This window comes from Malania oleifera, chromosome 7 (genome assembly GCF_029873635.1).
Source record: "Malania oleifera isolate guangnan ecotype guangnan chromosome 7, ASM2987363v1, whole genome shotgun sequence".
Classification (NCBI taxonomy): domain Eukaryota; kingdom Viridiplantae; phylum Streptophyta; class Magnoliopsida; order Santalales; family Ximeniaceae; genus Malania; species Malania oleifera.
The window spans coordinates 90,330,556-90,342,436 of record NC_080423.1 but is presented as its reverse complement, the minus strand read 5'-3'; the positions used below and the strand labels follow the sequence as shown (position 1 = coordinate 90,342,436).

Sequence of the window (11,881 nt, the reverse complement as noted above, 5' to 3'; positions counted from 1 at the left end):
TTATTTGATATGTGATACGGCGTACGGGCTGTGATTGATAAAATATGAAATGCCAGCGTACGAGCTGATGATTTTCATGTTATGTAAATGAAATGTGATATGATGATATTGAATTAACAATTATTATTATTGAATAGCAATGTATCACAATTTGGAATACGTTATCTGTTATCATAACCTAGTTGGCTTGGTTTAGGCTTGCACTTGTACAGTACCGTAGCTATATGTTCATGATCATCATGATATTGTGTCATCGTTGTCATACGGGGTCGCATGAGCATGGATAGTTGATGTGGTTATTGAAGTGTTGGAGCCCCTGGTGTACGAACCAGGTTTGGCAGACCCATCGTACTTACAGACTGTACTTTTGACTTGCCAGTAGTCGGCCAACCATTGTTAGGTCATGCCTTCGGGCCACACAACTCAATCATGTGGGGGTAATACATGACACCAGCCATCTAACCTTCCAGGGTTGTTTTTGTATAATTATTATATGAGATGAATTATTCTTATGGAAATCCTGTATGTTCTGCTATGCTATGATTATACATGTTTTCCCCAGAAATGATACGGACAATTTTATTAAATATGTCTACGTATGCTTTTATGTATAACACGGAAATACTCATGTTGCCACGTACTGATATTAGTTTATTTTCCTTTACTGAGAGGTTGCTCACCCCGAATTATATAAACATTTCAGGAGCCCCTGATAGGAGAGCGGATAAAGCTCTGCTGAGGTAGTTACAACTAGTCTACCCTTTCTGAAGGGTAAGTACTTGCTAGGGTCAGATGGATTTTGGGTGATGACCCTAGGACTGATTTTTGACTGTTTTGGGTTGTATATGATGAATGTAGTAACTCTGGTATTGTGTTAAATGGTGCATTGGGATGTATATAATTTTATATTTCCTACTACTTAGGCTTCCGTGTTGTGTTTTTTATGTGTCTCTGGTATCCACGGGTTCAGGTTGATTATGATCTGATGGGTTTATTATATTGGCTTTGTTATTATGGGAAAAAAAAATGGTAAAATAAGCAGGTTATTACAGATATCTTGCCCAAAGAACACTTTAGAATAATGAAAATATGTCAGTGGAATTCCTTGTAATTGTTGTTATAATTTTAGTTTTAAATATCATTAAGGTTTTACAATAACAATGCTTGTTTAGACCAAAATTGTGTTTACGACAAGCGTCACCATAAGTTATTTATTATACAGTTATTATAATTTGAGATGGTTTTAAACCAATGTTTGACTCCATCATTAAAATGGTGAGAGTATTGTTTAAATGATGCTCATCATTAAAATGGTGAGAGTAATTCAACAAAGGGCATATTTGGACGTAAAAAATCTAACAAAGGCAGATTGGTCATTTGGCAAGGGTAATTACAGTCGTAGCATAACTGTATTGGGTGGGAAAAGGAAGATTCCGCACTTTTGGGGTGGTTATTTAGGTGCCCCTATAAAAAGGAATGAAAAGAAGCAATTGAAGATTCAAGAGAGAAAGGAATAAGCCCTCCCTTGCGTACATGCATTTAATATATATATATATATATATATGACGAACAAGTTATTAGATTAGTTTACCCAAGCAGCTTGGTTGGTCAGCCGAGATGTGGCCACTTGGCCATTTTCTTTTAAATGGAAAATAAGAGTAATAAAATGAAGTTTAAAATGATAAAATTTTGGGAAATTGATAAAAATTAGGAAAAGTTTTAGAAAATTATAGGAAAAATCATAAAGGCTATAAAATTCTAAAGTACATAAATTTCGTAAATAATATGAGTCTAAGAAAAATTAGAGAAAAAATTTTAAGAATCAAAGAAAATTGGAAAAAAAAAAAAACACAAAAACACATAATTTTTTTTTTATAATTTTATAAAAATAATTTTGAAATATTGAAACTCCTTTTAATTGAATTTTGGATAATATTGATAGTATTTTCATAATTTTCACTTGGCATTAACCTTTGTTGTTCTAGTGTTTACTTAGATGACTTTGGTTTTCTATTCGCCTCATTGTTGATATATAGATAGAATATTGAGGTTATGTCTTGTGCATATCTCCAAAAATCAAAATTACAAGGAGGAATTCTTTGTCTTGTGTAAGTTTTCCCAAAGTTAAAATGATTTTTTCATAAAGTACTGATAATTCATTTTAGTACGGTATTATTGAGATCATGTCTTGTGCATACTTCTAAGAAATCAAAGGCAAAGGTGACCCTATGTTTTACATAGGCTTTCTCAAGATTTAAAAGGCTAAAGAAAAGAGATTATCCAGATTTGTGGCAGATCTTTTTATTGTTGAATCAAAATTTTAATTTAATAATTTACACCTCATCTAATGATAAAATATTTAAAAATAAAACTTAATTTTCTAAAACAAATAATATTTTTATTATACATACACAAATATATATAATACATGCAACTATGTATATGTGCATGGTGGGGCATCTTCATCTCGCCTAACACCGAGGGAAGAGAAGAGTTGAACCTAATGGAGGCGGATGGTGAGGTAAACCCATAGCGAAGACGTGCCTGCTACGCCAAACGTGCGCAGCCGCTGGGGCCCCTGCATTCTCTGCAACTCTTACTCCTCGTTATCCTTTTTCACTTTCCTCTTCTCCAAAAGCCAGCTGCTTCCATGGCTACCTTACGCACCAGCGCTCGCTTACCCGTTTCGGCGCCGCCTCCCTCTCCCATCCCCACGGCAAAAGGTTCGCGATCCGCCGCCGTCGACGACCAGATCTTCTCCCAGCAGCTCGAGAAATCACTGCAAGTGCCGGAGCTGACTCTGCCAGCGCCGCCATACTTTTCGGCAGGTACGCACCGCCCGAGCCCGGCGACAATCGATTTCCGGTCACTCGTGGCAAGAAATGGAAACGCGGTCGTCCGGTTTTTGCAATCAGCTAAACGATTTGGTGCTGTTCGAATCATAGGTCACGGGATTTCGGTCGACGAATTGTTGTCTATGGTCGAAGAAGCCGAATGGGTTTTCGGAATCTCGGTCGAACAAAAGGCGAAGTTTAGCCGAAACTACTTTATGCGCAACCGTAATGTGGAGGAGTTCGCGTGGTTTCGCTCTGACGAGATGATGTCGGAATTTGCACGACAAGTTATCGGGGCCAGGAAATATCGGAGTTTCAGGTATAGCCCGGAATTTTTAATCCGATATGCCGAATTTTTAAGACCGATATTTTCTATTTTATTATTTCGAGTCTTTTGACAAGTTCTGAAAGTTGGACTTAGCTGCCCAAGCCCAATACTTGGGCCCTTGGGCCGTAGCGTAAAACCCATATAGGAAACTCGTTGGCATGATTATCAAAAATTAGAAAAAAATAAAGTTAAAAATGAAAATTAAAAATTCAAAACCAGCAATTTATTTAGTTAATATTTATAAATTTTTCAATTAAAAACAGTTATTTTCGTCTTTAAAAAAAAATATCATAAAACTATATTTAAATTAATAAAATTATAAATAATACACATTAAAAAATTAATATAATACAAATAAAATTTATTATAAACATTTTACTTAATTGTTCTATTTTAAAAATATACTTTACAATACAAATTTTATTGAATATAACAATAAAAAAAAGTAAAAATATTTTTATAATTGGCTTTACTATTATTTTTTAAAATTTATGTATATTTTCCTTTTAATTATATTTAAATTCATGTGACCATTTAATTTTGATTTTAATTTAAAAGTGTATAAAATGAATAATTTAATTCAAAAAAATTATTCTAAATTCTAACAACAAATTGTCAACACAGTTGAAAACTATAATTTTGGATTTCAATTTGTTGGCGAATAACGAAAAATTGAGAATAAAAATAAAAAATAATAATAAATATATAAATGCATTTTTATAATTCGTTTCTTGGCTGTATGTGGGGAAATAAAAACAGAAAAAATAACAACAATACCAAACACACACTTATATGCCCATTGCTTAATATTTTTTTGTTTGAATTTGATTTGTGAAATTTGTAAGATGTCATCTTAAAGTAAAATTTTAATCAAATGAGAATATTTTTATTTTGATTTATACTATAAATTTCAAGAAAATGTGATATTACAATGAAACCTTTTTGTCGCCAAAACAAATATTAGATAAAATATTACAATCATATGTTTGGAAAGACCTTAGATTTGAATTTGTGTCGAATTTAGATAAGATATAACATAAAATTGTATTGAAATTTATGTAAATTTATCCAAATTTAAATTTAAGATTTGAAATTAATGCTATCAAACACAATATAATTCTTCTAGAATCCTAAAAGCCCTGTAAATGAAATAATATTTAAGTTTTGTTTTCGAGAAAAATAACAAACATATGTGAGATATATGGGATAAAAATTATAATTTAAGCATAATAGTAACAAATTACAAATGTAATTTTTGTTATCTTTTATTTTATAAAAAATATATATAATTAATTTATATGTCAACTCATGCATTTAATGAATATATTCAGAAAACCCATTATATATATATATATATATATATATATATATATTTATAACATAAATTGTGTAGGCCAATAATTTATATATTTAATTGTATGATTTTTTTTGATTGATTCTTAAAATTTGTTTTATTTTTAATTCAAAAAAATTAGCACTTAATTTTTCCATGCTAAATAGAGACCATTCATATATATATATATATAAAATAACCGATAGACACGGGCGATACATAGGGTATTATTTTAATATATATTTTAAAACTTAGTATTATCTAGGTGAATATTAGTTTATGCCAAAAATTAAACTCACAATTAATTTTTTAAAAATGAAATATTAATAAGTTTATTGAATTCTTAAATAAATGTGTTTCCTTTTACTATAATAATAAATATGTAGGCGTCTTAGTTATTTTTTTAGACATTATGAGAACGTTGAATATTTTCTTTTAAAAAGAACGCATTAAATATGTATGGTCATTACTATAAATATATTATTTATATAAAAAAAAAATATTTTATCACAACATCAACAAAATAGCATGCGTGGTAGGATGGATGGAATTGTAATTGAAGAATAAAAATATTAAAATAGTGACTTACAATTATTTTTCAAAATTAAACTTTTTGGGAAAAAAAATAATGCAATTAATTTATGTTTCAACCTTGCATTTAATGAATGCACCCTTTGAAAAATAACTTATTAAATAAATTTCATAAATGTCGTAAGGAATTATTAATAAGTATATTATTTATATATTTAATTGTGCAAGAAATTCTTGATTGGTTGATATATATTTTTCTATTTTTAATTAAATTTTTTAGAAATTAGTATTGAGATTTTCAAGGTAAAAGTGAGTGCCTTTTTTTGCTTTAATAATAATAATAATAATAATAATAATTATTATTATTATTATTATTATTATTATATGTACAATGCATGTCTACTCGATTCGGTCAAGCTTCGTGTTGGAATTGGTGTGATCCCAAGAGAGGGGGCAAATTGAGTTTTAAAAATATTTCGACTAATTTAAACATTTATATTGATTCTCTACAGTTCATATCACATTCATAATACAAACGTGTATGTAATTAATAAAACGATAAATGCAAGCATACACGTAAAACATATGTTAGGATCAAGAGCTACCGATTCTTCTAAAACCAATTGGTGATAGAAGAGTCCTTTAAACGACAATGCAGAGCCTTACACTAAGCGTTGGGTGGACATGAGGAGCTGCACCAATTCCAAGCAAGGGTGTCGACAGACTAGCACGCCAAGCACTATCGCCCACTGTTACGATCCCTCGCAACAAGGTTGACTGCTGACTTCCCATAAAGCCAACAATCACCCCCAGAAGCTACCCTAGGAGCGCTCGAACCCGTGACTTCGCTTTGATACCACTTGTCAAGATTAAACACTACCGGTTCTTCTAAAACCAATTGGTGGTAGAAGAGGTGTAACTTTTTCCTTTAAATGGCAACGCAAAGCCTCACACTAAGCATCGGGTGGACATGAAGGGTTGCACCAATTCCAAGCAAGGGTGCCGATGGGCTGGCATGCCATGCACTGTTGAGTTGGGGCCTATTGCTACGATTTCTCGTAACACGGTTGACTGCTGACTTCCCATAAAGCCAACAAGATATCTCATTTGAAATAGAAGTATGCATGCAAATAATTATAACTATAAATGAAAGCATACACATGCGAAAATTTAAGTGTAGAAATATAAATGAGACAGAGAGAGCAACATACGATATTTGTTATCGAGGTTCAACCAAACCAGCCTATGTTCCCGCCTTGGGCATAACCCTCCAAAGATTTCACTATCCTTGTTTACTTAAAAGGGCAGAGCAAAGCCGCTACAACCTATCCTTACGGGGCAAGGTAAACCCCAACTCAATTACTAGGTTGAGCCCAACTGGTCTCCTTACGGGGCAGAGACACCCCAGTTCAATTTCTAGGTTAAACCGAATCAGTCTCACTTACAAGGCTAAGATTCCCCAGTTCAATTTCGGGCTGAGCCCAACCAGTACATTAAAATCATTTTTGTACATAATGCAATATTTTTAAGTACAAGCAGGAATGTACACGTTAAAAGCTCAAATACATGCACTATCTTATGATATGAATTGTGCTCGGTTGTTGAAATTGGTGTATTACCAAGAGGGGGTGAATTTGGTATTTAAAACTTTTCTCCTAAGTCAATCCAAATTCCACAAACAGTATTACACAAGCGTAGGATCTTTCTATATAATCATAAACTTAATTAAATATTCAAACAATTAAATAGATGTATTGGACATAATAAATCAAACATAAAACATACATGTGCAGAAATTGAAAGTGCAAAAAAATAAAAGTTACACTAGATATGTTATCAGGGTTCAGCCAATACTGCCTACGTCCCCATCTCAAGCTCATAAGTAAAATTATTCTTCTAAGATTGCTCACTTGTGGGTGGAGCGATACCGTTTACAACCTCCCTCTCCTTACTGGGTAAGGGAATACCCAGGTTAGATTAATAGGGCTGACCTCAACCTTTACAACACCTTACTAGGATGATGCACCTAGTTCTCTTAACCAGATTTGAACCAGTATGGTGCTCTCCTAACCGGATCTAAGCAAATCTGAGACTATTCACAGGGCTAGTCTCCCTCTTCCGACAACCCAATACAATAGATAATCAAATGAAATATTTTTCATACAACAAAGAATGCTTCTATGCTAAGCAGATGTGTCTCACATATGATATGAAATGAAGCTTAATGTAAGTATGATGATTTTCTTACTAAAATAATCCTTAAATAAAAATATAATGATGGAAGCTCAAGGATTTAAACCCTAACAAAATATTTCTCCAAATATATTTTTCGCAGATAAAGTGCAGGAGAATTTAGGGTTTTTACTTACAAATGAACTTGCAAAAATAGTATGTGTGAGTGTAAGAACGATTGCAATAAGACTTTCCTAATACAAATTATATGTGCTCAACTCTTTCAAAAATAACTAATATAAAATTTCTCCTAATAATATTTATTAATAAAATATATGGGAGATCCAAGAAGCTAACTCTCAAAAATAAATTTTCACAAAAAAAAAAAAAAAAGTGAGAGTATAAGCTTTGGATGAAGAAAATAAATGCCCAAAGATTAGTTAAATGTTCTCTTCAAAATGATTTTAAAACAAACGAGTGTAAGAGAGTATGAGTAGTATGCTTGAAAAAGATTGAAAGAATTTGAGCAACAAGAGGAGTACGAGTATTAAAAATTTCAGAGAATTTTTCTTAATGATTTTTGCTAATCTTGTCCTAATTAAGACAAATGAAGGGGTACTTATAGATATTGCAAAAAATATAATCGATAGGAACATGGAGGTTATTTTGGAAAAAGATTAATAAAGTTTAATTAATTTTAATCTCAGTTAACCAAGGTAAAAATCTGACCAACTCGAGAAGTTCGGTCGACCACTTTAACAAGTTTGGTCGAGTGCGGCAATTTTGAACTGAAGATATGGTCGACCGTCGCAAGGTGATTTTGAACCCTTTATAAGTTTGGTCGACGAAGACAAAGGATGGTCGGCTACTCATCTAGGTTCGGTGATCGTGGCAAAAAAGAACTACACATTTGGTCGATTGGACAGTTAGGGGGTCAAACACATTTTAGTTCTGTTGACTTAGGACGATACGTTCATTTCGGAATGGTCGACCGCGTCAAGTCAACATGTTGACTTCTGATTGGTTCGGTCAACCAAAACTTTTACACTGCCAGGGGTTTGGTCGACTGAGGTTCAGTCTTTTCAGCCTACGTGTTCAGTCGACTAAGATGGTTATTACCAGAAGGGTTCGGCCGACCGGAGCTATTCAAAACATAATTTTGACCCTAATTATGCCCTTAAAAATCTAATGTCGGTCGACCGAAGTCTGGTTTGGTTCCCTACGGTCAGTCTATGGTCATATTAAGCTTTTCATCCACATCATGCATGCAATGCATTATATTGCAGCCCAAATTTAAATGCAATACAAATTAAAAACAAATGTCTTCTATATCTTCTTTTCTCTTTAATCTTCATAGAAAACAGCCGATCATATGAGCTTTATGCGTCTTTGGCTTCCATTTTCAGTCCCTTTATGTGTGTGTTTGAATTATAATTTGTTTAATCACTAATTACACACATAAGTAACTTATGGTTTGTTATTATCAAAATCAGGGATCGGACTCAAAAAGTCAACATCAGTAGAGTAAGGGTGCTTTCAAAATAAATTTAAACCCTAGTAAGAAATTTTCTCCAAAAATATATTTTAATAAAAATATAGGAGAATCTAGGGTTTTGCCCTTCAACAAATTTTGAACAAATAAAAATATATGAATATATATAAATGATAAATATGTTCTCCAACAAACATTTTGCAAATAAAAGCGTTTAAAGAATCTAGAGTTTAAGCTCAAGAAAAATATTTGTGTAATAAATAATTTCTCCCAAAAATATTTATCGAGAAAATAATTGGGAGAAACTTAAGTAGTACTCTCAAAAATGATTTTCAAAAATTAACGGATAAGTGAGAGTATATGCAAATAAAATGAAAATGAATGCCCAAAAATTTAAATGCTCTCTTCCAAAAAATTTGTAAGTAAAGTGAAGAGAGAATGAGAGTATAAAAAATTTGCTCCAAAGAAGGATTTTTGCAATGAAAAATATTTTGGGGAAACTTTGATTAAGAAATAATTTGAGAGGTTTTTAAAACTAATCAAAGTTGCTAATATGAGTTATGGAGAGGGTATTTATAGATTTTTAGGAAATCTGACTGTTGAGGAACACGCTCGTCATTTTGAAAATATTTAAGTGAAAAATTAATGACGATTGGCGGTTAAAAATTAAGTCAACTTGAGAGGTTCGGTTGACCATATCAAGGTGTTTTTGAACCCTTCGTGGGTTCGGTCGACCAAGGCAAAGATTGGTTGACCATTCATATAGATTCGGTCGACTAAGGTCAATTTGAACTACAAGGTTTGGTCGACCAAGTAGTTGGAGTGTTAGAAGTTAATGGTTCGGTCGACTGAGGACGGTGCATTCAATTCAGTATGGTCGACCAAACGAAGTCAATATGTTGACTTCTGACTTGTTTGGTCGACCGAGATTTTAAATTGAGATCAAGAATCGAACGTCGGTCGACCTTTAAGCCCTAATTTTTTATCTTAATTTATTTTGAAAACCTTTGTGTAATTTAGGTAATTTTGAAAAAAGTTTTATGTGGATGGTTAGGTCCCTAAGGTCAATCTAAGATCGTTTGAGCAATCAATACATATCATGCAGATGTATGCATTACAGACTAATTAATAAAAAATTAAATGCAATACAGATAACATCAAAATGTGTTTTCTTCTTTTTTGCTCTTTTCTTCATGGAATATGCTAGTATGACGTGAGCTTTAAGTCATTTCTAGCTTCCATCTTCCTCTTCTGTGCGTGCATTCTGAATTGTAAATCTGTTTAAAACACTAAACATACACATGAGACACTTGTGTTTGTGAACATCAAAATAGAGATCGGACTCAAAAAGTCAACACTCTGTATATTCTAGTTATAAAAAAAAAAATGTACCTTAATAAGTATTAAGCGCTCTCGATAAACTATAATTTTTGCTTGCAGGGAAAAGTTGGATAATATTGCAAATAAACTCGATGCAGTTGCACAAGAATTAGGCATGGTTTTCTGTGAAATTATGGATGAGAAATTTCAGAAAGAAATCCAGAAGAAAACATCAATTTTGAGCTTGTTTAGATATAATCATGATCATGATTTCATGGACAAACAGGATCAAGCGGTCAATGAGAAAAATTACAAATCAAATGATCAAACTTTGAGCCTCCACCTTCTCCTTCAGCAAAATGAGTTCCGTGTCCAATCAGGGCAGGATCCTTTCTGTTTCCAAACAGGCCCGGACACCATTGTTGTCACTCTTGGAAAACTGTTCCAGGTAAATAACACTATTTTCCTTGTTTTGTAGAAAATTTGTGGGGGCATGCTTTTCTAACTTGGGCTATTTTGTGAGTCATGGAGAGGCCCAATATTGAGATTGGGCCATATGTTGGGTGGGCTAACTAACTTTCAAGCCCAAAACATATACATATACATACATACATACATACATATATATATATATATATATATATAATTTTTTAAAATTTAAAATGAAAAACAGAACTATTTCCCACTAGTAAACAATGTCAAAAATATTTATTTTTAAATTTTTTTTTAACATAAGTATTGCAAAACTAAAAAGTAAGGTGAGCGATTTCTTCCTAATTTTTTCAAAAATAAAAAATAAAAAATAAACTGTTCTTACAACCAAACGAGTCTTAGAGAGTTAAATGCTATGCTTTAACGTTTATAAATCAGTTTGTAAATTATTTTCTTCAACTTATTTAAGCTTGGTGGCACGACTGCAGGAATGGAGCTCGGGAGAATTCAAATCAGCTGCTGGGGAAGTGATCTTTGAGCAAGACATCCATGGAAGCCAAGTCTCCTTCTCCATACACCACAAGTGTTGGCCTTTCAATGATCTTACCAACATTAATATTAATAATAATAATAATAATAATAATAATAATAATAATAATAAATTGATCTTCATAAAAGATCAGATTTTAGCCGCGGTGATCATGGCAATTCTATATGAATTTTTTGTGTTCATATCTTCGCAGTTTACAAGCGCATAAAAACTGTTTAAAGAATTTAAGGGCATCCAAACACACCATAAATATTTACACTTTTATAGTGGGATTCTTATTTTTGGAGTTTTATGGTTTTATTTTTTTTTTATTTTTTTTGGGGTTCTTTAAATGTACAGTCTGGGTTTGGTTTCGATGGTTTGTATAGAGTGGATTTGAAAGTGGTCTGGTAATATACAAGCACAAAAATTTTTTTCAACATAATAATATATAGAATTGTCTTGTTGTTTGGCTTGACTTTTTGTTGTGAACAAATGAATTTTTTCAATATTAGCTTCAATTTGGAAAGTTGTAAAATTTGTCCGAATAATTGTTGACAAAGATTTTGGTTCGGAGAATTGAAGGTCCGTGAGGGTGCTTATTTTTGGTTTATTCAGCTTGGGCTATACAAAAAATTGGAGGTAAGTCATCTTCTATCTCATGACTATGTTTTTTTTTTGTGACATTTAAATCTGAGTCACCTAACGTAAAAGTTTTTAGTTTTAAGTGTGTGAATGTTCTTAAGAGATAGCTTTCATGTTGATGCTTTTTGAAAAATAAAAATAAAGAGGATGAAGATAAAAAAAGGATTTTTATTTTTGACTCGAAGACCACCTAGCCAAAATGGTGTTCATTTGACAATAAACTTCTTTTAAAAGAGGATATATGAGATATTGTGGAATAGAGGAG

The 11,881-nt window shown here is 32.1% G+C and overlaps 1 protein-coding gene across 2 annotated transcripts; it reads left to right on the top strand.

Moving 5' to 3' along the window:
• Positions 1–2,382: 2,382 nt before the first annotated feature.
• LOC131161013 (uncharacterized) lies at positions 2,383–11,455 on the top strand. Of its 2 annotated transcripts, XM_058116872.1 has the most exons (4): positions 2,515–2,828; positions 2,946–3,153; positions 10,131–10,458; positions 10,931–11,455. In XM_058116872.1, exons 1-4 carry the CDS (start codon positions 2,651–2,653, stop codon positions 11,198–11,200), a joined length of 984 nt encoding a protein of 327 aa, XP_057972855.1. In that variant the 5' UTR covers positions 2,515–2,650; the 3' UTR covers positions 11,201–11,455. The 2 variants fall into 2 exon arrangements, with proteins under 2 accessions (XP_057972854.1, XP_057972855.1); XM_058116871.1 differs by having other exon boundaries at positions 2,383–3,153.
• Positions 11,456–11,881: the final 426 nt, after the last annotated feature.

Bases quoted from the DNA above. Each gene is read 5' to 3' on its own strand.
- LOC131161013 (XM_058116871.1), top strand. From the start codon at position 2,651: ATGGCTACCTTACGCACCAGCGCTCGCTTACCCGTTTCGGCGCCGCCT. The intron at 3,154-10,130 runs GTATAGCCCGGA...TTTTGCTTGCAG, and splicing joins AGGAAATATCGGAGTTTCAG to GGAAAAGTTGGATAATATTG. The intron at 10,459-10,930 runs GTAAATAACACT...GCACGACTGCAG, and splicing joins CTCTTGGAAAACTGTTCCAG to GAATGGAGCTCGGGAGAATT.